At 37.9% G+C, this 25,112-nt stretch overlaps 4 protein-coding genes across 4 annotated transcripts; 2 read left to right on the top strand and 2 right to left on the bottom strand.

Annotated features, from left to right (window-relative positions):
- Nucleotides 1-5,471: 5,471 nt before the first annotated feature.
- LOC126794815 (uncharacterized) lies at nucleotides 5,472-8,178 on the bottom strand. Its single transcript, XM_050521595.1, has 6 exons — nucleotides 7,613-8,178; nucleotides 7,136-7,236; nucleotides 6,878-6,975; nucleotides 6,533-6,735; nucleotides 6,255-6,307; nucleotides 5,472-5,783 (listed from the first exon to the last, which is right to left on the bottom strand). The coding sequence occupies exons 1-6, from the start codon at nucleotides 7,905-7,907 to the stop codon at nucleotides 5,760-5,762; spliced, it is 774 nt and encodes a 257-aa protein (XP_050377552.1). The 5' UTR covers nucleotides 7,908-8,178; the 3' UTR covers nucleotides 5,472-5,759.
- A 4,207-nt stretch (nucleotides 8,179-12,385) lies between these two features.
- LOC126794538 (dof zinc finger protein DOF5.4) lies at nucleotides 12,386-13,851 on the top strand. Its single transcript, XM_050521287.1, has one exon. It carries the CDS (start codon nucleotides 12,575-12,577, stop codon nucleotides 13,535-13,537), a length of 963 nt encoding a protein of 320 aa, XP_050377244.1. The 5' UTR covers nucleotides 12,386-12,574; the 3' UTR covers nucleotides 13,538-13,851.
- A 4,729-nt stretch (nucleotides 13,852-18,580) lies between these two features.
- Nucleotides 18,581-20,484, bottom strand: LOC126794012 (uncharacterized). The gene is made up of 3 exons (XM_050520654.1): nucleotides 19,957-20,484; nucleotides 18,913-19,457; nucleotides 18,581-18,808 (listed from the first exon to the last, which is right to left on the bottom strand). The coding sequence occupies exons 1-3, from the start codon at nucleotides 20,482-20,484 to the stop codon at nucleotides 18,700-18,702; spliced, it is 1,182 nt and encodes a 393-aa protein (XP_050376611.1). The 3' UTR covers nucleotides 18,581-18,699.
- A 2,394-nt stretch (nucleotides 20,485-22,878) lies between these two features.
- LOC126794336 (protein MICROTUBULE BINDING PROTEIN 2C) lies at nucleotides 22,879-24,780 on the top strand. Its single transcript, XM_050521019.1, has 5 exons — nucleotides 22,879-23,130; nucleotides 23,216-23,299; nucleotides 23,616-23,939; nucleotides 24,022-24,240; nucleotides 24,472-24,780. The coding sequence occupies exons 1-5, from the start codon at nucleotides 22,966-22,968 to the stop codon at nucleotides 24,625-24,627; spliced, it is 948 nt and encodes a 315-aa protein (XP_050376976.1). The 5' UTR covers nucleotides 22,879-22,965; the 3' UTR covers nucleotides 24,628-24,780.
- Nucleotides 24,781-25,112: the final 332 nt, after the last annotated feature.

Below are 25,112 nucleotides of genomic sequence, written 5' to 3'. Positions count from 1 at the left end.
GATACTAATGTGCAATAAAAAAGAAAAAAGAGTTCAAGTTTCACTGACACTATGAATTGGTGGGATAGGAAAAATATCGTCGCGCTCCTCCTAGTCTCTTATTTAGCTTAAATCAAATCAGATACCACTTTGACGGCTTCTTTCATTCCTTCAGGTCATACTATAGAAGTATACTGATGATAAGGTCATGCGGACCATTAGATAAATGGGAGATGTCGATTTCCAGATGTGAAAAGAGTTCTCTTATCAATCATGTCATTAAGAGTTCAAGACGACTCTCTTTAATTTGTTAATCTGTCGAGCACAAGTGGAATTCTCCAATATAAGTACATATTATTTTCAACAATTTCTTTAGGATATTTGTGTTTTGCCGAAACTCGACTACAGTATAGAAAGCTACATGCATATTTGTTTTTCCTACCGACCAATATGAGATTAGGACATCATGTTTATTAAATGGCCAAAAACACTTCTACATGAACAAAGTGCAAGAAACATGTATATGTAAAAATAATGATTTTGAACTTTAGGTCAACCGATTGTATATAACCGTTTGAAATTTAATTAATTAGTCTCTTTAAGAAGTCACTTATAAAATTGACGGTATGCATTCAAATAGTCACTTCATACCAGACACATAACTCACTATCTGTGACCTTTACCATCTTAATCAAACAGCATATCCTTTCTTCTTCAACTATGGTCAATTTTTGAATCAGCTAGGGTTAGGAATCTACATTTCATATTCTAAATATGCCAATTAATTTCTGAATTGTGGTATGACAGTGACGAGTCGAACCAAGATTTACTTCAAAGGAGCCACCTAGTGAAACCAAAATCAAATAACGAAGAGGACAATACTGCATCCCCACATCAAATTTCGAACCAAGATCGAATAAGAACAGGGGACCTTGAATTATTGGACTGAATAATTGTACTCTTAGTGAACCACCCATAACCTATCTTAGGTGGCAGCTGACATGGCATGTCCACATCACCATAATATGATTTTTGACTCTTTTATATTTCTGTTTTAATTTTTTTTCTTAATTAAAAGATTGTTTAAACCCTATATTCATGATCTAGTGATACGTATTCAAAACATGTATATATTTGACTCATGAGAGTATCATCACCCTATTCCCAAATAAATGACAGATTAAGATGGAATCTCATCATCCATATACAGAAGGAATTGCCGAATTGTTGTGGTAAATTAATATAATAACATGTGATTGATCTGAACAGTAATAATTTCAGTTCTAGATCTTGTCTAACTACCTCACAATAATCGATGAGATCTAATCAGATTGAAAAATGCAGAAGAAAGGTCTTCTTGAATATACTGGTATATAACCAACACAGGGTCTTAGACCCCAACCCTATCAATCTCTCTCTTATTTAAGTTATTTTAGGGCTGAAATAGAGTATTGCAACTGATAAGTATTATAATACCAGATTAAAAGAAAACTTGGGATTCTTAAGCATCATGACGTGCATCGTCCCCCATTTATCTTCCTAATTCATACAATTAATAGAGAAAAACCACTGCTGCGTTGTAAATTGATGAGAGAAGTTTGGAGATGGTGAATATAATAGAAGATCAGAAAGACAAAAAAAATTGATGTATAAATCGTGTATCAATTTAGAAATATAAAGGACATGGCTTAAAAGATATATCAAGAAAGTAAAAACATAATAAAATGTTGAAATTAAGGAATTTTAAAACAAAAATCATGTTATAGTGACGTTGATATGTCAAGTTAACTGTCACCTGAAGTGAGTTATGAGTGGTTCACTAAATGATGGGAAAGTGCATTACTCTCATAATCAATATGCATAGTTTTTAGTTGGGGATTTTTAATTGACGAGTAGTAGAGGTAATGCCAAATTAGGATCGGAAGTCGATCACCTCCATCATCAACTAAATTAATCTCGATGCATTTTAAACCCATAAATTGATGTCAAACTGAGTCACTTCATATAAAGAGAGAATGAAGCAAAGCCTAACTAGATTACCTCAATTGCAGGAAAGATAAAGCTGAATATACTCTACTTGGGTTTTGCCAGAAGGGCTATCTCTAAATCAGTCGACCTTTGCTAATTACCGGAGATAATTAAGCATGGTGCAGCCTAGCTAGTTATATATGGGTTTCTCTTTACTTTTCGAAGCTGTATTAATGGAGGCTGTCAGTCAATATAGACTGATCCGAAAATCTGACTCAAATCCAATATAGCATCTATGGGTACATAAGAAATGTCTTTATGTTAATACAATGGCTAGCTTTTGGTTAATTAGCTGCGAGTTACTTAATTGTTGAGTAGCTCTTAGGGTGAATAAGTGGGTGAGGTACAGTTTTCATGTCACGCTTGGAAAGAACTAGTCATGCGTATGGACCTAGTAGGCAGTTAAGCCTCTTATTCATCTACAGTAGGCTCGGACGTTTAACCGATTATTACAATGTCCGACCACCCTGCTCAAGTGTATTCTCAACGAGATATGCTGCTACTCGATGATGATCGTCAAATTGTACTACACCAAAGGGTTTACAACATGTGTTTGATTGCACGGCCGGTTTGAATGACCAAATACGTGATCTAACTAGTGGGGATCGAATCCTAATATATTATTCACTGTGGATCTCAACGTTCTAGTTTGTTCTGAATTATTATTGTCCTTTGCTTTCTCTGACATGACATACTGTATTATTATCTAATTTATGAACCAGCATGCTTAGAAGCTTCACTTGTCTTCCACGACTCGACGCTATATATGAAGTTATGAACACAAAGTTCGATGTATGTAAGGGAGTCTATTCAGCGCACCGTTAGAGTACTACCACCATCAGCACGTGCTCACGTGCACCGTTAGATCAAAACGGAGGTTAGCTGATATGTGGTAATTAAGAGCGACAGTGCGACGGCGGCGTCATTTCTGCAACTCCGATAAGGTAAGAAAGAACGCCTCCGCAAGGCCGGTGCCAGAGCCAACACCTTCGAGCAACACGGCCACGGCTGCGACGATGGAGCAAATTATAAATCTGGTATTCATGTTGCCGACCGTGAGGAACATGACGGAAGAGTCGATCTAAGGGATTTGAAAAAATTTATCTCCTTTTGGTTGGGTATCCATGTCTACGGAGGATTACCCAGAAACAAACCTAGTTGACCAGTGACCACAAACTACTCACGTTCATCTTCAAGCTCTCTCCCTCTATAATCAACTTTTTCACGTACTACGAACGCAGTAAACATAGTCCAAGACCAAGGAAGACCATCAATGAGCCATCTTGCCTTGGTTTCGATCATACTCTAGCAGAGTAGCAGGGTAGGCATATTGAATCACGAGGAATCCAATACACTTTCTAGCCTTGGGACTAAAGTTGAAAATGAACCAAATAGCATCAGAACAGTGGCTCTTCGGGAGCCTGATGACAATCCAATTGTGAACTGGATATAAATAAGCCAGTGCTGCCTTAGTTTTTAAAATTTTGTTCCCTTCCCTCCTCCGACGAATGAACATGCACCTCGAACTGATCGAAGAAAACTTTACGACGCCGACACTGTCTCAAGGCGGAGATATGGTTGGGCAACCACATAAGCTCGCGGGTCGAGAAAGCAATACACTTCGACACCGTTAATGGAGAGTAAAAACTTAGGGACGTTTTGATTATAAAACTAATGGATCCCACAAAATAGAGGGCTCAGATTGTTTCTGACTATTAAAATATTCGCCGGTGTGGAAGGTTCGTGGTGCATACAATCTGTTTCCTGTATGTAAACCTATTTTTACCGGCTGATATATACGTACGTACTCTTTAATCTCATAATTGTTGTTAGCCTCATATTCAGGGGAGCTTATTCCGTGCTCCACCGGAGCATGGACACCATCGCAAAGTGTATTGTCTACTTGACATGTGGCGTCTATGTTTAACATTAAATAAATGCGTTATTTTCTTTTCCATTCTTACCCTCTTGGCCTTTTCCATCTCTCCTCTTATTTTAAGTAATTAAACTCAAATGAAAGTCTATCGAGAAAATTTCAAGAGGTCATAGGTTCCAAACATGATCTGGAATGCTGAGGCTTGGAACTAAAAATTCCAAAGACATTGAAGGTTCATTCTGGAGGCCAAATCCCTAAGTTTACTAAATCAAAACATGTTTGTGGCATATGCAAAAAGTGGAATCAGCCTGAAAGTGGAACCTAAGTTCGGTGATGGTTGCGGGGTATGGGTTCATGCAGAACCCCGATGACCCATTTACATTTTGTCACAAGGCATGACCTTTAAAATGCAATCATATTGATGTAGTTATGCACTATCTATATCGAAAACCTAGGCTAAAAAAGAAGTTTGCACAAACCGAAAAAAAAGGTTTGAAATCATATGAATTTTTTGACCTTACCTTCAACCCTTTTCATTTGCCGGAAAATTGAAATTTGGTGGGGCATTGATTTAACACAGCGTTGTTTCAATCATCATCAATGGAAGACATAAAAGGAGATCGCATGGTAAAAGGGGAAAATTAAATGAATGATTTAAGTGTTCTTTTATTTAATAGTTCATAAAACAAAGTGGAAAACCACGTGTCATGTGTACAAAGGTCGGTGTCCAAATACCTAAAAAACTGAAGGTGCATTCAATCCGTTCCCCATATTCAGTGGTTGATTGCTCTTTGTCATCTGGTAGCAAAAGCACATCAAGAACAATTGAAATGTAAACATCGAATCCAATCTGTCCCATTTTTTTTCATATGTGTGATAGCGCGAAGAGAAAGCCCTACTAGACTGATCAAGGCTAAGGGCGTCAAGTTTCTCGACCCTCTGCTAATTAAAGGTCCGTATCTCCATGCGAAGAGTATCGAAAACATGGTACTGGAATGGACTACGGTAATTGATAGTACTATCTCAATTGTTGTTATACACGATAGTACATTACATAACTTTCCAAAATGACTAGCGACCAAACAGAAATGTTCAATTTCAACAGAAGTAACGTCATAGGTAAATTTACTTCCAACTTCACTTGGGGTGATAGTAAAGACATAAACCAAAGCATTCTAACTAGATCGGCAACCTGAAACTAACACGAGGGAGGAAAAAATGGCCCAACACAAACACACGACGTGTGTTTGTGAATTGTTGTCAGATCCAACAACCCTTCAACAAGTCGGAAAGAAATATCTATCTTACAAATAACTGAGACATTCAGCGAATCTCGGGTCATAAGGATCTAGTCCCCTCGGAAACAAATTGAATTAATTGGTAAGCAAGCACCTGTAAAGCTATCTCCCAATTAAGTTCCAAAGAACCTTCCCAGGAAATGTAACTTGTATATTCGAAGATAACTGGAAAATTAGGTGCTGTCGACTACAATCACGCACTACAGTTGCTAATCTGCGTTTTGTTTAACAAGGTTCTTAGAAAAAGGATCGGATATAGCAATATTAACAAACATGTGTCATCGAGTTACCTTGCAAAGGAAAACTAGCTCTATTAAATGTCGGCAGCATTCAGTTCTAACCAGAGAACGCATGTCTTCCTACTTTCTGATTGAATATTTACACCAGATCGTAATATATACACAAACTGAATAAGGAAAAAGGAAAAAACATTGGGGGGGGGGGGGGTACGTATGATGACCTTTATTCCATTTTCTTGAATATATAGGCCTAAAAATCCAGCTAGTAACACCTGCTGTTGAATCAAGTCCGCTGTTGGATCAAGCTGACAACAGATTTTGAAAGAGCCCTCCATTTCTCTACAATTTGTCAATCTCTTCATCCTGTAATTTCAGAAAGTTTGAAAGATGTGGCATTAAAACTGAATGAAAGATAGATGTAAAGATCCAAACAATAACTATGAATTGCCATATCAGGGTGGTGAAGAATGTATTCGAACACCTATGATTGCCGTACAGATATATGCATGGCAACCTTAACCGTTCTCTTGCATAATATCAGGATGCATCCTGTATGTCTTATTTCAAAAACTTAATGAGATAGCTAGAACGTCAGTTTGTACAAGTAACCTCTGTTACTTTTGCTGAAAGTGGAAAAAAAATCTCATTTAGCAGTATCTTAAGAACCAGAAAGATAACTTTTATCCAAATAATGGGGAGCTGACTTAAGTAACTACATGACATCAGAGGCACAATGTACAGTTATTGGAAAATTCAAATACAACGCTAAATTAGCAATTAATTGGCACTGATCATTTACGAACAAATCCAAAAAGAAGGGAAATGGGAGCTTACCAATCCGTCCACTAATTTATATAAATGATCATCAAAGTTCCCATCACCATTATCTGATAGACACCAGATAGAATATGAGTCATGAGTGCGTATAAGGTTCAGAGACATTAAATAAATACCAAACCAAAGTCACGCAAAACCATATTGCAGATGCAGTAGTACATAGGCATAGGGATCAATTACAAGTACACTGCAAATTAAGCTAGTTGCTTTGGTCATAGAACTTGAGCGAATGACCACAAATGGTAATAAATAAAGGGGAAAATGATATAAGTTACCTGAATCATTATCACTATCTCCTAGAAGAAATGCATCCAACTCTTGCTCTGTAGTTGCTGAGGTTGATGTTTTAGAGTGATGTTTTTCTTCCTGATCCTCTGCTTTAGAAGTTATTTCAACTTTAGTAGGTTCCTTTACACTGTCATCTGAAAACTGTTCGGTTGACATTAGCTTAACATTGTCCAGGTACCGCTTCTCATAGCTACAAAGGAAGCATAAGATAGGTCAGTTTATCACTTCTCTGAAATCAATAGAGAACAAAAACCTAAGAAGCGCAGTAGTGCAACTGTTACAGACGGAAATGCAATGAATACAAGGTTTTACGCCAAGACAAGGTTACTCACGGTGCCACATGATTGTTAACTAGTATGAAATATATCCTCCAAAATTTCCTTTCTGTCATAATGCGCGGACACAATTCATACCTTAATTTTGAAATTTCCTGCAAAGAGAGGATTCATTAAAAGACAATGAAGTGAATTAATTGCATACATACATCACCTGGTTTGATATCGTTGCATCCAATTCTTAAACCCTTTCTTTGTTTTTAGTCCCTTCGAAGTTTCGATCACTGTGATTCTTTGTAACAAAAATGAAGCTACCTTGACAGTCGAAAGAACAAGACTGGCATGCTTTGTTTGCCACTCCGTAAGATCCTGCCTAACATTCGTGACTGTTGGAACCTCAGAGAATTTTGTATCATCTACACAATGAGAAACACAATCCGCATCTTTGAGTACAAGTATCAGCACATGAAAGACCACAAGGAACGGGCTTTGGATATTCCAAAGCAATTTGAAAGCAATACACATATAGTTTTCTTTTCGCAAATCATCACAATCATTTTCACCTTTTAAACATGAAGAGTAAGCCACAAGCAAAGTGTAAGCTATCACCACAAAGATGAACTTAATCTACCACTTTATTACTCCTAATTCGACAGTGAAAAATAACAAAGTAAAACTTCAGCAAATTCGAACAGTTCAACGCGAACAGTAACAAACAATTCTGCAAACTTAAGCAACACAGAAATCAAAAATTCCTTCGCTCCTATTCTTAATGAAGCAGAGTAAATTTACCTGGAATTGGAAAATCTTTGAAGGTGACCGGAGTGATTCCGTTAGCGAAGTCTCTCAACTCCTCGGTGATCCCAAACGCTTCCAGATCCTTCTCTTCTTCTTGTTGACTCTCCGCCGCAGGTGGTTGCGCTAGCGACGGAGCAAAGGCGTCGGCGGCCAATTGCTTGATGTGATCGGCTCGCTTGGAGGCCTCGGCGGCGATGTCGGAGAGTCTCCACGCGCCGCCGAATGAGAGATCATGCGACCGCTTCGCGGCCTCCTCGGCGACGCCTCGGGCTTTGTTCCACAAGTCCATCGGCGCTCACGGCTGACCAAAAGCTTTCCAGCAACTCCGACTACGCAATTTGATACCAACTGTTTTTCCGTTATGATCTAGTGCTTCGACCTTAGAGATACTATTATGAGTCTTCCATTGGGGAGTTGACAATTTGTCACAACGTGGTGAGCTCACACGTGTCGTCGTGAATTTCAGAGGGAAAATGGAATCCATTCCCAGCTAGGAAATATATGATCCAAAAGACTGAAAGAGACACATCTTTTCCGGCAATCCGGCGGCTTCGTGATCCATTTGCATCTTATTTTCAGTCAGAACCTTCACGTAATCTGTGGATTTAACTGATACATGTTAATGAGTTGGTTGTGCACGGCTGCTTAGAGAAATAGTTAGATTCCTCTATCAGAAGAACGTTGATCGATTGCTCAAGAAATTAGAAGAATTTTGGAAATTTCGTCATACAAAGTGGTGGAGATACCATTATTGTTTGTTGCTTATACTGGGGTACGTGTAGTTAATACAGTATATGAGACGCAGAAGGTAGTTTATAGGAACTTAGAGTACGTGTAGTTATTGGCATGATCATGGCATCATTGAGATAGTTACGTCATCAAGTAATTAGGGAGAAACAATACAATAGGGCGATGTGATAAACATGAATATTATCATAATATGTACTTATGTATAAGTCCATGCCAACTCCAACTTATTTCTAACTCAGATTGTAGCCTTAGAGAGCATTAACTCCGTCTGTAAAATGAAGTTATCTCGCCTAGATCGAACTAGGACTTCTTTTAGTGATCCTCGAAATCACTAATCGATACTCAAGCACAAAGTATGCTTAAACAACAATCACCGATTGTATGGAATGCTAAGCACTGATATTTTGCAGAAATGCTACTTTAGCTTCGCTGGTATGAGAACGTTTGTTCTTGAGAGGCTTAGTTGATAAGATTGCATATATGGATCAAGCTTCCATGGGAAGGTTCGGTTGAATTGGAGAAGCAATGTCACCATCCACCAACACCTCGAACACATTATTGTTGAAGACACCCAAGTAGATTTCGAGTCCCTCAGATTCCCAAACACTCGGTTCCTGACTTCTTGTAGCACCTCATCAACAAGAAATGAGTGTAGATCTGTATGATGCTGATGCGTGCACTCACTTTGGAATAATTCTCTCTTTGGGCTGGGGTTTTATTCACGAACCCATGTCATTTCCTCTTAGCATCATTTCCATTTGGTACATGTTTTCACATTCCCCTTCCCGGTTGAGATAGGACTTTCCAAACATGTTTTTTTTTAATGAAAATAAAATGCATTAAACAGTGGTGCCTCTAGGACACCCTGTGTTTACAACATCAAATAAGAGGGCTCTTGAAACCTCTTTCCAAACATGTTATTCACTAATCGGTGTCATTTCCTCGAAGCTTTAATCACCGACAAAGCGTCCCTAATACAAAAACAGTTGAGCGCACCATTGACAAAGGGTTCCAGAATTAGAGGTGTATTTGCGGCCTTTTGGGCCTTGTACAATCTGAGCAATATGCCAATATGCAAACAAAATTTGCTATGACAGCGAAAAAAATAAAAAATGACGGTCTGCGATTCAAACTCACAGCAAACAAAAAGAGTTGTGCCATGCATCTAATCTAGCGAATATAACAAAGAAGAAGAAGAAGAAAGAATGCTACAAGTCTACATAACTACATTCAGTACATTGCCCAGTTTGAGTAAGTAATGGATCATGGATGTCCATACTCTTGGGAAATTGGGATGATACAATTTCCTAAAAAGGAAAAACAGGAAGAAGGAAGCGTGCTGCACCTGAAGGGTTACAAAATTAAATCGAGAGGGGTTTTATGGGGTTTAAAGGGTTTGGGATAATGGGCTGCTCCCCATCACCACATGATGGGTTTTCGAGAGAGATCAGAAAATGAGTCCTTATGTCCCCATCCCAACCGATTGGGCCGAAGAGCCCAAGGCGCCATTGACATTATTGATAGTGACGACGAATAGAGTACAATTGAGATTAATAGAAGTGATGCATCATATTATATAATCTGAAATATTATTAGGGTTTTTACTCTTAAGAAACACAAATGTCATATAGTGATACATTATTACGCATGTACCGTCTGATCCAACTGATTGATGTACGGTGGCCGGTGCATTATTCGTTCACATATATATGATAATCTTTCTCCCCACCCATATCTTATACAATTTTAGAGATTGTGATAGGTGCACAGCAATTTGATAGGACCCCATTTTTTAACCTAATATGCATCTATTCCCAAAGAGGGGTGATTTCCACTTATATATATGTAGGCACAGATAGCTTCCTCCCCTCAAGAGATGTGGACAACTTCACAACTACCAGAAGACCTAATTCTAATTTAGTAGGGACACCACCGTCCCATGTGCATGTGAAGCTGTTTCCATCATCATATATGTTCACTCTGGCTCTGAAGCAAGTTTTTAGCAATCAAAATCAATCCCATTGTTTTCACTCGATGATTCTCAGTCCCTTGTTCATTTCAATTCCATTATTGGAGTTCTAGTGTGGAGTGGTACAAGTACTATAGCAAAACAACAAAAACGTTACTCTCTATTGTTTTGTACCTACTAGCTTAACCAGAAGTCTTTTAGCTAGCTAGAGATATTTCCTATTTTGCTTTTATACGGTGCACAACGTAGATAGTTCATGTAAATATGTGTGTGTATCATTTGGTTCATTCATTTTTCCTTTCATTTGTAATCCTCGCAAAGCACCACTTGATGATTTGACGTCTTTTTGTCACTCCCATTGTCGGAACACCCCGGCTTTACAAATGAGTTTCGAATGATGATGATATTTAATAAAAAATCTGATTTTCAGATATATATATATATATATGAGATTGAAAGTACAGTTGATTCAATAAATTATACTGTTAACCATTGAAATTGCATACAGGATGACAAAGTATTAAATATGTAAAATATACTGTATGTAGAACTATCGATCTCTATGTGATCACTACCGGTAGTGGAGATGTGACATTGGAGCTCAGAAGTCGGGGCACATTGTCGATTTTGTGTTCTATTTATCAACTACAATTATTGCATAGAGAGAAATCTTGTTAATGATCGTTCGTGGTATGACGTATGTATTGAGAATGGAGGTGTAGAACACTGCAAGTACGTCAATGGAGGACGAATTGTTTGGTGGAATGAGTGTGACTGTGTTGGGGCTCCACCGCCTTGAATGGTGGTGGTTATGGCATCCGATAACAGTCGATGGCGGTTGATCTGCAGTTCGATCTTCGATCTGCTCCGGACACCACACACACACACACACACACACACACGCACATATATATATATATTGGATCTGATCAGTGAATAGTATTAACATGCATGGGGTCATAAGGAATGAACATTGTAGTCCTAAACTCATAATAGCATCACACACCATATATAATTGTGGGTCACTACGCATGCATCCATCGATCATCTATGGACTATAGGTACGTGTATATTTATATATTTAAGTGACTGATCAAATAATTGGGTAAATTGTATGTATGTGAACTAATTGGCTCACCCTCCTAGCTATAGATATAGACTATGAGATTTATATAAGAAAATAACTCTCTTCATTGACTCTCTCAGCTTGCTTGTTTGAAGTTTGAACTTTGAACTAATCTATATATCCCCTCAAGTCTTAGACGTATTTATATGTTGATATGTCTACACTTCTATAAGCCTCTGGTTTAGTATTATTTTTTATTTGAAACCAAGTCCAAGGTCGAATATCAGGTCGGGTATCTGAATAGTATTGAAATGAACTGCTTCGGTCTATATCCATGTATGTAATGCGAAATGACCAAATTCATGGCACTTGAAGCTATGAAATATCGATGAGAAGATTATATTCGTTTTCACTTCTTGAATCTTGGTTCTTGATTTCAAAGTCAAGTGGATTTTTCAAGTATAAACTAAATAAAGTGAATAATTTGATACGTGATTGGAGATTATTAGATTAATCAACGCTGCATGCAAATTATGTAAAACATGAGTCTACACGTACAGTCGCTCATATACCATCAGACAACTTCACGTCAGCTGCATCATACAAGATTGTCACCAATTATATCCCGCTACGTGGCGCGCTATTCTCCACTCACCCCTCACCCGTCAAAAATGGGGTGGTCGACATCTAGACAACCTAATTTGGAGGACGATACTACCCCTGTGCCCCTACCCCTCTTTCGTCCACGTGTCTTCCACCACCGGCTCGGTCCCATCCATTTCTCGTTCTTTGCACGCATTCTCTTCCCGCTTTCAAGACGCGGCAAATTATGCGCTAAGGGTAATTTTGTCTTTCCAGAGCCTGAACGCCTGTCAGTGTCGTACTGTCATTTCTATCTGATGTGGGGGTGAAATTCGTAATTCGAAAATTCAAAAATAAGAAAATTGGAGGATATTTGTCGGTCGTTAACGTTTACAACTTCTTTCATTTCCTTCTTCTCCAGAAAATTTTCCACCCTTCTCTCTCTTACTCACTCGCACCACTCAAAACAACTGTCTGGGAGATAAGAAGGAGATGAGAATTCAGTCTCCGCAAATGTGAGATTGGTTTACAGGAAAAGATCGTATATTCAAAAACAGAGTTGTTGGTAAATCGGATTTCTTTACTTGAAATGCAAGATATTCAGTCGATCGGAGGGCGGTTCTTTGGCGGCGCCGGAGGCGGAGACAGGAGGCTACGACCACACCACAACCACCAAGCCTTGAAGTGCCCTAGATGCGACTCGATCAATACAAAGTTCTGCTACTACAACAATTACAACCTCTCTCAGCCGCGCCACTTCTGCAAGAGCTGCCGCCGTTACTGGACCAAAGGTGGCGTCCTCCGCAACGTCCCGGTCGGTGGAGGTTGCCGCAAAACCAAGCGGTCCAAGTCCAAGTCATCTTCTTCGTCGCCGGCCTCACCGCTGCAGCCGAACCGTGAGCGAAAAGCCAGCTCTAATTCTAGCAGCGAGAGCTCAAGCCTTACAAACACGGCCACCGCAACGGCAACGGAGGCTGTCTCGGCGCTGTCTTCCACGTCTTCGGCTTCTAATCTTCCCGACAATCATCATCATCTGGACTCCAAATTATTTGCCTCCCAAAGCGGCGGAGGGAACGTGAACTTCCTGGCAGCAACAACCATGCTCGAACAGCCCGCCACGGAGATTGGAATGTTCTCGGATATCGGAACCTTCACGAGCTTGATCACGGCCTCGAACGACGTGCCGTTCGGTTTCACCAACATTAACGATATCTCCGTCTCGCCGTTCAGGCTGAACCAGCCGGCGGCACAAGGTGGTCATCAACAACAACAGCAGGTTGAGCAAAGCCAGTGGGAGCACCAGCAACACAATTACCACAACAGCCAGGAAATGAAGATGCAAGAGATCACCGGAGGAATGCTGGATCAGACGGCTCAGGTGGATATATCGGTGTTCCAAACAAAAACCAACGGCGGAGGAGGGCTTGGGGCGCTGGATTGGCAGCCGGCCGGTGATCAAGGTTTGTTTGATCTCCCCAACACAGTTGATCAAGCATACTGGAGTCAGGGTCAATGGAACGATCAAGACCCTCCCAGTCTCTACATCCCCTAAAAAAAATCTCACTTTTAACACAATCTCTAAAAACATTCTCAAATTTAGTTTAACAAAAATTTGAGAAGAGAAAGTTTCATATAATTTTTAAATCTTGAATATGACTTGCTTGTGTATGTAAATTTCTCATATATTTATAATGTTTTTCTTGGTTTCTTGAGGGCTTAAATCGGAAGGTGTTTCGGGGGCTTTGGTTCTTGCCTCTTGAGTGTCATGTACAACCAAATCTTGTGTTAGCTTTTGTTTTCTGGTTTGATCTGCCTCTAATGTATCTGGATTTTTGATTAATTCAAATATATAAATAGAGTGCTTCACTGTTGTGCTTATGAAATGTGGTGGTTGTTATTAAGTCGGCTAATCTAGTGAGGTCTACCGACTAATTAAGTAATTAGTGCCTTTTGAGCATGCACTACGGCAACGTCATCTTGTTTGCAACGGGAGATATATTTCCGAGGGGAGATTTTAATTGTACGGTCGTCGGAGAGGCGAGCCGTGGATTGGTGTACACGTGGCGGGAGATGATAGGGAGTTTGCGGGACACGTGGGAAAGGATGATGGGCCTGGGCCGGTGGGGGTGGGGGGAGGTCGGTTTGTCGTGGGGTGAGTCCTACTCAGTCGTCACTGTGACAAGTGGGAGTACTACTGCTTATAGAGGCTGGTGGGGCCCGGTGTTCTAGGGTGAGAGTAGTAGATGGAACAAACGAACATGTGTACGTTGGTGGTGGCAATTGTCTAAATAGCGATTATCAGCATCGTATTGGTTTTGTAAAATAAGGATGTAACGGAAATATATTGAGATATATCAAATTTATCGTTTTTGCTAATTTTTAATTAAATTTAATATATTTATAAACATATATATCAAAATATATCAAATAAACTTGAGAAATTAAAACTTTTAGAATTAAATGTACTAAATAAACTTCATACAAAAATTATTTGATTGTTTTGACAATTAAAATACATATATAATATTAATTAATAAAAATAGAGTTGATCATTCATTATAATCTCTCTCATTATCGAATGCTATCAACGAAATTTTCAATTTTTTTTATTTTTTATTTCAAAATGACGTGGTTTTTAAAATAAAAATAAAAATACTGATATATCGGGTCAAACCGAGTTTGACCTGATATATCGTCATTTGACTTGATTTTTCGGGTTGACCAATATAATATACCGACAAGCAACTTACCCTATCGTTTTCTTAATATCGGAGATATTTAGAATATTAGGTGATGGTGGTGGTGATGGTGACATGGAAGTTAGGGTGGGTTGGGACCCACTGTGAAGGGTGAAGGGGGTTAGTTGAGATGTGGGGACTCGGAGAGTGGAGGAGCTTCAACTCCTTCAAGAAGTGGGTATCTGACTCGACATAGATATTCTTCACTCCCATGACTCACGTAGTTGTTCGACTGTAAATAGCACTCAATCTCGACACTCAAGTCGGAACCCTAGTTTTCCATCGGAGCTTCATAGTTACTTATCGGTGACTTATATATGACCTCTCATAGTTAACAATGAGTTATGAAATGTATTCCATTCTAGCTGCTATTCATATATACAACTAACAACGTACATGCCATTAATCGGAAACTTGTCCTCGAGAAACTCAGTATATATACATCTTTTTTTTAAGTGTGTTTGCTACGAGCTAGTTGTTGAATTCTCGATCAACTTGTTGAACTCTTGAGTAGTTCTTAGTGTATAAGCTTCATACTTTCATATCCTTCATGAGGTAAATGTGTAAACTAATGTGACATAAATTATGTGAGTTCTATAAAGATGTGTAAGAAGATATCATACAAATAATATTGCATGAATTCTTACATACTACTTGAGTTCTTATCGATCATATATATAGGACTAAAATAGGTGTGAAAATGAAGAAAACCATATGTGAGATCAATGGGAAAACAATAGACAAGGTGCCATCATTAGTCATCTACCCCCACGTTCAAGAAAATCTTTACTTAATGTATTAATAATGGAAGTCCATCGTGAATACCCTAAATGCTGAAAATTTTATACACTTGTAAAGCTGATATTCCTAACGAAACTTTAAAATTGTGCTTTATTATACAAAACTTTGAGTACATGTACAATCTTTTTAGATAATTTTTCAATATAGAAAATAATTACTAATTTTTATTTGACGGTTTTTTAATGAACATTTGAGGGCAATTGCACTAGTCCTTACATAAAAAAACAATTACTAATTTGTGATTTTAATTAAATTATCGAAATATAAGATTGAATAAACATGCATTAGCATATCGTTTTGGTTTATCAAGTTGTATTCGCAACATGTGATAATGTAGTAGCAATATAGTTTCAATGCGTAAGCCTGACGTAGTATTTGTTTAGTGTAACCAGTAATGAGTATGTTCTTTGCATGAAAGGACCAAACGGAGCGGGCCTATTTGATTTGTTTGATAACTATAAGAAACAATCTACTAAAGGTATGACATAATCAAAAACTTTTGTAATGAATGATAACCTATGTATCTATACTATTACAACTAAAATAGGTTTTGTCAATCAAAACGTAGGTAAAAATACGTATTCATCTTTTTATCAATTCATCATATGTCAATACGAAATTCTATTTAATAATTAAAGAATAGAAATGTAAATAACAAAATTAAAACATAAAAGAAAATATAAAAAATATCTTATTATGTAGGTAACTTCCAAGTTCTAGACCACTACATAACATGTGAGACATTATTCACACTCATCGGGTATGTTGATAGACGGTAGTTAATTAATCGAATGAGATCTTAGAATATATTGAAGGTGGATTGGCAAAACATATCAGTAATTGAGAAACATCATGTTTTTTGGGAGAAAGGAAACTGAAAAGTGAATTGTTGGAAACACATGAAACTGACATGATTTGAGATTTTGATATTGACGAAACTGTTAAACAACGACAAGCGTGGCTCATGGACCAACTGTATCGATATTGTCCCAACTTAGCCACCTCACAGGTGTTGGGTTTTAATCACAAAATGCCTTGGTACAATTGGGTATTATCCACCCACTTATAAGCTTTATTTTCTTTATCACTTCTTAAATATAGGATTTCTCATTTCCAACACGCCCCCTCACGTGCAACCTAATTTTTAGGTCTGCACGTGACAGATTAACATCCCACGACACTTAGTGACCATCTAATCGGAAACTCTCCGATGGTATGATAACGACACCCAACTCGGGCCCACAACAGATTGGAGGCGCGACTGGAGAGGGACCCGCTCTGATACCATGTTAAACAGCGACAAGCGTGGCCCATTGACCAACTATACCGATATTGTCCCAACTTAACCACCTCACAGGTGTTGGGTTTTAATCACAAAAGGCCTCGGTACAATTGGGTATTATCCACCCACTTATAAGTTTTATTTTCTTTGTCACTTTTCAGATGTGAGATCTCTCATCTCCAACAGAAACTCATGAAAGTGAAGCTAAAATTATGAAATAGCTATATAAATATATACATATTAACGCCAGCCAGCTAGTTAGCTTTACACACAATAACTTCCATAGGAAAATCCTTGAAGCAGTTCATGTTTTTGATGTTCATCTTCAAACTTGGTTTTGGATAATATCCGACTGTGTGGACAGCCTACGGTCTCAGTCATAGAATCAATCACAATCTTGGCAATGGTGACCCATCAATTGGTGTTGCTTCTGTTTCTTCTCAATAGATGATCAAACATTCAAATATCTGGGCTTTATAAGTTCTTGATATGAATCAAATGTTTTGAATGAAATATGTATATTAGAGAAAAACAAAAGTATATCAGAGAATAGAGACGACGTTTATTTTATTATGGTGTTCGGGTTAGGCATCAATTTCTTTGTTTTTGTTTTTGTTTGCCAAGAACACTAGAACTTGGAAGAAATATGTATATACTTGATCAGCAGCTTTCCACATAGATGAGAATATGAAAGACATTGCTTGCTAGGTAGGCATGTGCAAACAGCAAATAAAATTGGTCCAAAGCCACCACAATTAGTTAGGGGAGATGAGGATGTGACCCATAGAAGAAGCTTCATTGCCTAATTAAGAATGTCATTAAGGCCTCAATTGAGTTCTTAATAGGTTATGGACCATGGTGGACTGGCATGGATTGTGACTACTGCATTCTAAGATTCAATCTCACAGTTGGGCAAATGGGGTTGTTTGTGGGACTTTGTTTTTTGTTCTGTGATGTATCATTATCACTATTATCTTCTTCATCATTATTATCATGAAGAAGAGGACTTTCACAGTTGGTATTCTGGTGCACCATTTATACTTGTTTGCCAAATTATAGGCAATTCCAGTTTGGACCAAACATTTGGCAATGGAGCTTGCTGAGTCTGTTTAAGAGTACTGATGGGTACAATCATATATAGCTTGATGGCAAAGAAATGGAAATTCAATGGTATGGAAAAGGACCAAGGATTAAAAACTGATAATTAGGTAAAAGTTTCAATATCATCACCTGAGGATTATATATATATATATATATATATATATAAGTCAGGCAAGGTAGGCAATAGGATCCCAAATACATTGTTCTCAAGTCTCAGTAGGAAATAAATCCCACTGATTCAATTGCCTACTGTACAAAGAATCACTTTCTTCCACACAATCTCCTCTAATACTTCATTTTCAAGTAGGTTACTTGCCCATTTATTATCGAAAGCCTACAAGTCACCCTCTAAAAATTTGTTCCATCATATGATTTCTCTTTCTGCAAAAGCATGTCTTAAATTCCGTTTACATTCTGCGGTACTCCCTATGTTCTCCTTCAACAGAACATAGAAGATTATCTTACTGTGTTAGCTCCCAAATAGTTGCATGATCCTTTGTTTGGAAAATCTTAAGGTTTTGATCCAGATAATAAAAAGAGTAAGATAAAATATCATCTTCATTTTTGAGTACTGCAGCTTTTGCAATTGCACGAAGTAGATGGACTAAATTTGTTACTGTTATGATGCTGTTGTTTAGTGATTATAATTAATAAATTAAAATCTGTAAGGCATGTCATAAAGCATTTAAACTAAAGACAAATTAGAAAAGGAATGATTATAATGAAAGATCCAAACTATGATCGAGCAATCAAGGATATACAACAAGACACCTATAAGTTTTGTACGAGCATTCAGAAGCTACAACACAGATATCGCATCCCCCAACGCCGCTGCCTCCGTAATTGTGTCGGATCAGCTTCAACCATTCTCACTGGACTGCCAATCCATTCTGTGGATAACCTGTTCAAATGAAAAGAGCTTTTAACTATCAATCACCAATTCACCATTACCAACAACTGAGAAAATAACCATAATACCTTGTAGGAAGGACAAGCAATACTTACTTAGGAAAAGTAAAAGACCTAGAGCTAGTTGTACTTCTGTTTGATCCGAAAGAGATGCTACCAAAACTTAATAAGGCTCCTGAGTATCTTGCTAAAGGCCCTGAAACTGAAGAACAGGATTCTCCACGGAGATGCTGTTGTGACTGACTTGATTCTGTTACACTATTTGACATCTCATCTTCGGATGAATCCTGAGGATGACACTCTAAACGCCATACCTCCCTCCTTGCATTCTCGCAGCGATGCTGTTGTGATTGACTACATCCTGTTATGCTAACTGACATCCAATCATTGGATGAATCACTTTGTGGAACTTCCTCCTTTCTTCTTGCATTCTTGCCCTCATGTTGTGATTTGTTTGATCCTGCTAGGCTACCAGACATCCCGTCTTTGCATGCATTTCGAGACTGAAACTCTACACTTAACGGAAATAGTTCCCCCCTTCTTGCATTCTCCAAGGCAGTTTCGAGAGCGGCTTTGCTTCGCCTATTGTCATCAGTTGAGGAGAATATCACTGAATCTGACCAGATGGCCCTAGTTGGAACCTGAAAAAAAATGAGGACAAATTTAACAGACTACCAAATGAGTTATACAAGTATGCATTCATCTTCTGATTTGTTATCTCCAATGTAAATGTGACTGAATTTATATATGCACATGAAATCGAGCATAGACTGCCAGGAGTTACAAAAACCAATAGAACAGAAAGATACGTAACATCATAGATTCATAGTTATCTGAAAAAAAAAAGGAGCCAAGGGGATAATGATAATCTCCTGTTTCTTCAAGGAAATGTATTGCGCTGGAAGTATAAAAAAATTCACATCAGCAAGGAGTCTTTTAAGCTAATTTTCTAAGCACCAAGGTGAAACAAACAGCATTTTAACATCTCCGATCCGTTCTAAAGATTACCACGTAAGTAGATCCCAAAGAAGTACATACCTTCAATGTATAAAAGCATAATCTGAGGAAAGCATTAGAGTCTACCTGTCTAATTTGAACCGGTGTTTCAGATATGGTCTTTTCGGTTGAAAGATCACTTACAGTACAATCTTTTTCCCCAAAGTGCTCTCCATCTTCAATTGTTAAGTTCCCCAGATGCTCTACATCCTCCTCCCACGCTTGCACGGGTATATGTTTCGATACAGTTGAGTTTGATGATTCTGATGAGTCCTCAGATTCGACAGTTGATTCGCTGCTGCTTTCGGCATCAGAGCTCACCATGCAAGAGACAAATTTAAGATCCAAATCACAGTTCTCTTCCAAACATTTATTCTGCGATGACACTGATCCATCGTCGATGCAGATGTCCTTAACAAACTCGTAACCACTATCTTGAAGGAAAACAACCAACTCTGGTAAGTCATAGTCCATAGCAGCCTTCCATTGCTCATCTGCATCTGGACTTTTGACCACCTCGGGATCTGTAGTATCAGGGTTGGCAATGAATACGTTGTTGTCTTTCAAATTGGCATTCTTTTCTACGTTCAGTCCTTTTATAGACTCTTCTGAGGTTTTGAATTTGAAAGACTTGTAAACAGGCTTGAACACCAAAGTGGGATCACCATCCATGGATTCCCTACTTCACAAGTAATCAACCCGAAGAAAAAATAAAAACTTGTGTATCTACACATTGAGAAATGATTTAACATAGGATAATCTGTACTTCACAAGATGATGAATTGATCCATTGTTATACACCTACACCACAAAATGAAACACTAATGAAGATAAAAAGAACTGTAAATGAAGAGCATAATCCTCACCAGATTCCAGAGGTATCATAATCTTCCACAACCATCATTTGGGATTGTTCTTTTTGAATCTCAGATTGTGTTCTACCTTTTGTTATCCAATGTTTCCTTCTCTTTGTTCTTTTTAAATTTGCAAAATCATTGCACCCTTTGAATGTTTTTATTGAAGTTAGATCCTTTAATTCAGGCTATCTAGCCATGAAATCAAATACCACCATTACTTCTCTATCCGGCAACAAGAACTATATAAGTGAACTAATACTCATCTTGGAAACAAGAGTAAAAAATGGTAATCTCCAAACCAATTGGTTATGAACCAAGACCAAAGTCAAATGGAGCCCAATCACAATTTCGAAAATCAAATAAATTTCCAGTCAAGAAAAATAGGTGATCTGAACCTTGTGTTTTGCCATATACAGTAGGAAACAAATAAAAACCCCCTAAAGCGTTTTTCATTTAATTCTGTTCAAAACCCTGATACCCTAAAATCATAAGTCAGTCTTTCTAGTAATTGAAAAAGTTAATCCTCAGTTTTTATTACTCTGCATTGCAGATCAAAGACAAAGATTTCAGAAATAGGTGAAGCATCAAGTACCTGAAGCTGCTTATCCTTATTGAGAAAGTAGATTTCCTTCATTTAAAAAATGAGATAGGACATTCATTTTAGAATTTAGAGTGTCCTTGCCAATATATACTGATGAACTCCAGCCTCAAGTGACCTGCATTGACAAAAGCATAGTGCTTTGGATCAATTAAAGATACAAACTTTGAGCGTTATGAAGCTCTTTCCTTCAATTAATCATTTATAACATCTAAGAGTCCACATAATATAATTTCGAAAGAAGGAAAAACATGGAGAAGCAAACAAACTCACCAGAAAAATTGCAGATTTTACTAAACAGTGATTTTGCAATAGGAGTGTCATATAGTCATACACTCATATAAAGGCATGTAACCATAAGAATTTAGGGAATGATATTATGATTCTGAGTTTCTGGCTGCAATATGAGATGAAAGACACCCAAAAACATATGAACTAGGACGTTTGGTCTAACATCTGAACTGATACAGTTCATACTTCACAACAAAAGCAGAAATGCAATAAGTATTGAACATGTAGGGACTTGATTGTGTGACAAACCCAATAAAAGATACCCACATAAGCGTGATATGGGAAATGGTAGAATTAGATAACATGTGTGTTTCAAAGACAGTTGGGGTTATAATTATAGTTTTAGCCTTTTAGGTGGTATAATTATGTTTAGGTAAGCAAGCACATCAGATCAAAAACCATTGTTCTTCGATGAACCAAATACAATTAATTCCAACTCAATTGTCAATTTTCTTCATCTGCCCAAAATTAATTTTCTATTGAGATATATGAGTTACCTTTCTATCTCCAGAAGAGCCTAAACCAAGTTTTTGATATCACTTGCTTGACAGACTCATTGCAAAACCCAGACATGCCAACTTAATGAAGATGAAGATGAAGATGGAGATGGTGATGGAGATGAAGAGATTCAGAAAACAAAAAATGTGCGTCATGTAGTGTATATGAAGCATTTAGAGAGAGCAAACTGACCTATGAAGGTTGATAACAATAAAAGGACAGTTCAAAGCATTGAAGACCCATGAAACAGGTACTAGTGAAGCTTTAGTAACTGAACTGTCACCTCACCAAATGCCAACACAAATGTTCTAGATGATGTCTCCTCCTTTGTCATCTCCTTTTCATTTTTGTTTGGGACAGTTCATCTGTCATGCTAGATCTTACCAATCTCCTTTTAATTAATTTTAGTTACTCCATATCACCTATAAAGAAAAAATAACTTGAAATTGGATACTCTCATTCACTTCTCTCTTCATGGATTAAGAGAGTACAAACTAGGAGAGGTTTCAACTTATTTTTTTAATCTCAAATACTACAACAAGTCTGATGTGAGTCAAACTCAAAACCTCTTATTTAAAAAAAGAAGATTATGTCGTTGGACAAAATGATATTATAAAATAATATTATGATATTGAATTTTGGCCGTAATAAAGTAAAATAGTTATTTTGAAATATTATTACCTACAACTTACAAGTGAGAAATAATCTAAAATTTAATAATACTGGGTAAGTTTTTGAAAAAAACAATGGAAATTATGGAATACAAAATACAAATATTTTGTTTGAAAAAATATAATCCGGAAATGAAGCGGTTTTGAAAAAAACGTCCACATACAGTCCTCTCCTACTCCCTCTTCTCCCATTTCTCTTCTCTCGATTTTGAGTTTGAATTTCAATCCATATACGACAATGCAGCACTTTCTCGATTTACACGACGACCCGACCCATTTCGGCGACCCGAAATGGGATCCCAACTCGTCCTCGACTCACCATTCCTCCGCCGCCAACGGCAACCTCGACCGCGTCCTCTTCCAGGACCTCGTCGAGATCGTCCCTCTCGTCCAGTCCCTCATCGTATCCCCACCAAATCCAACTCGCAGTTTCTAAAAAATCGAAGCTTTTTTTGTGTCGATTTCTAATTCTCAATCTTGTGATTCAGGATCGGAAAGCCAGCAGTTCATTTACGCGCCGCGGTTCGGTTACGTACACCAAGATGCCTTCCAGAGAATCCTTGTCCAAAAAAGTAAGAATTTTTATTGATTTTTTACTTCTTAAAGTTTTGAATTTTGAGCTTGAAATATTTGAGGTTAAATTTTGGTACTTTTTCAGTGATGAAGTAAATGTGCGTGTTCTGTAACTGCAGTGATTCCCATTTGTAGTAAAAATTGTATGGGCAGTAATGAGCATGATGTTTTGATACTGAATGGCTTCTTTTCTTTAGTTTTTGAATTGTTGAGTTTTCCTTTTGACAGTTGTAAATACTTGAGTTTTGTAGAAGTTTTCATTAGTAATCATCACTGTAGTTGTGGAAACTAATATGTAAATGATCTGTGGAATAGGTGGCCAACAGGAATGAGGCGCAGTCCATTCCGGCAAGAAAGAAAAGGGAGACCACTGGTGACAACACTGATGCTGACAGCGTTTCGAGTTTTTCATCGAGGGCTGTGGCAGCGGAGAAGGAACATGAGGAGTTGGAGGCGTTGAGGGTTCAGTTGGAGGATCTGCACAGGAAATTTTTGGAGAAAGATGAACTCTTGAAGTCGTCGGAGATGTCAAAGAATGAAGTGAGTGCTGTTCAAGCAAAACTTGAGGAAGTGAAGCGCCAAGCTGTGGAAAAGGATTCTCTAATTAAGGCTTCTCAGCTACAACTATCTGATGCAAAGGTACGCGTGCATTCATGTACCGTAAAAGAATCCAGGCAACTTTGTTTGTGAATCTGTTATTGACATATGTCTTTTTGCACAGATCAAGCTTGCTGACAAGCAAGCTGCTTTGGAGAAGTCGCAATGGGAAGCTATGACATCGAACAAGAGCGCAGAGAAGCTCCGAACAGAGCTAGACTCTTTGCGAGGAGATATTTCCTCAATTATGACTATATTTGAAGGGTTGGTGAAAACTATTACCATTGCAGACACTGAAGATTATGATATTTCACCTTGTACTGTGGATCATCTACCATATATTGTAAGCTCATGACCCCTTCCCTTTTACATGGTTATTCATATTCCTATATCCTGTTATCAAGACTTTTGTATTAGTACTGTACGGTATCTGGGTGACATCCTGTGTGTATTGTGTGTTCAGAAGTTTGAGACCATGGTTTACGTCCTATATGCATTATTAATAAGTTGTTGGTGAAGTGTTTGTTGGCTTCTCTTTTTCTTGCAATTGAAAGATTTCTGCTTTAATGAACAGGAAGATTGGGATGAGATGAAGATGCAGAATATGGAAGCTGCTAGAAAAGCTTACGAAGCTGCTGTTGTTGCAGCAAGGGAAAGGCAAGATGAAGAATCTATTGCAGCTGCAGCCAGTGCAAGGCTACACCTTCAATCGTTTGTTTTGAAATCCTGAAGTTATGGTGGAGAGTTCAAAAGCTCTTATTGAACTCGATTGTATGTTAGCTCCACTTTTATTTTTCCCCAAATAGTACTGGCGTCACACTTGTTTGTTAGCAATATGTTATTTATTTATAACATAGTACAGTAAGATTTCCTATTGGTATCGTATCTAATTTCACCCAAGATCCGCACGGTATATCAACACTTGGTTGGCTGGAACTGTGCGTTAAAATGCTGTATCCTAGTAGTTTTATATTGTGAATCACATCTAGAGCTAGGTTGTATGACCTATGCTACTGTATTTGCATAATCCTCCGTCCTTATCAAGCTGATGTAATGATCTATTTCAAATTGCCGAGGGTCTCAGTGACCTTGTGAAAGTATAACAACGAAGCAAGTGTTTTTCTGATTTGTTAATCTGAAAATTTGGTGCAGATACCGCATAACTTGAATTAATGCTATTCTTAAGCTGAATCCCAAATAACGAGTTTGACAAGA

Source organism: Argentina anserina, chromosome 5 (assembly GCF_933775445.1).
Source record: "Argentina anserina chromosome 5, drPotAnse1.1, whole genome shotgun sequence".
Classification (NCBI taxonomy): domain Eukaryota; kingdom Viridiplantae; phylum Streptophyta; class Magnoliopsida; order Rosales; family Rosaceae; genus Argentina; species Argentina anserina.
This window is presented reverse-complemented; position numbering and strand designations above follow the sequence as displayed.

Bases quoted from the DNA above. Each gene is read 5' to 3' on its own strand.
- LOC126794815 (XM_050521595.1), bottom strand. From the start codon at position 7,907: ATGGACTTGTGGAACAAAGCCCGAGGCGTCGCCGAGGAGGCCGCGAAG. The intron at 7,237-7,612 runs GTAAATTTACTC...CTCATTGTGTAG, and splicing joins CAAAGATTTTCCAATTCCAG to ATGATACAAAATTCTCTGAG. The intron at 6,736-6,877 runs GTGAGTAACCTT...CTTCCTTTGTAG, and splicing joins GTTAACAATCATGTGGCACC to CTATGAGAAGCGGTACCTGG.
- LOC126794538 (XM_050521287.1), top strand. From the start codon at position 12,575: ATGCAAGATATTCAGTCGATCGGAGGGCGGTTCTTTGGCGGCGCCGGA.
- LOC126794012 (XM_050520654.1), bottom strand. From the start codon at position 20,484: ATGGATGGTGATCCCACTTTGGTGTTCAAGCCTGTTTACAAGTCTTTC. The intron at 19,458-19,956 runs GTAAGTGATCTT...ATTTTTTTTCAG, and splicing joins TTGGGGAAAAAGATTGTACT to GTTCCAACTAGGGCCATCTG. The intron at 18,809-18,912 runs GTAAGTATTGCT...TCATTTGAACAG, and splicing joins AGGTCTTTTACTTTTCCTAA to GTTATCCACAGAATGGATTG.
- LOC126794336 (XM_050521019.1), top strand. From the start codon at position 22,966: ATGCAGCACTTTCTCGATTTACACGACGACCCGACCCATTTCGGCGAC. The intron at 23,131-23,215 runs GTATCCCCACCA...CTTGTGATTCAG, and splicing joins CTCTCGTCCAGTCCCTCATC to GATCGGAAAGCCAGCAGTTC. The intron at 24,241-24,471 runs GTAAGCTCATGA...TTTAATGAACAG, and splicing joins TGGATCATCTACCATATATT to GAAGATTGGGATGAGATGAA.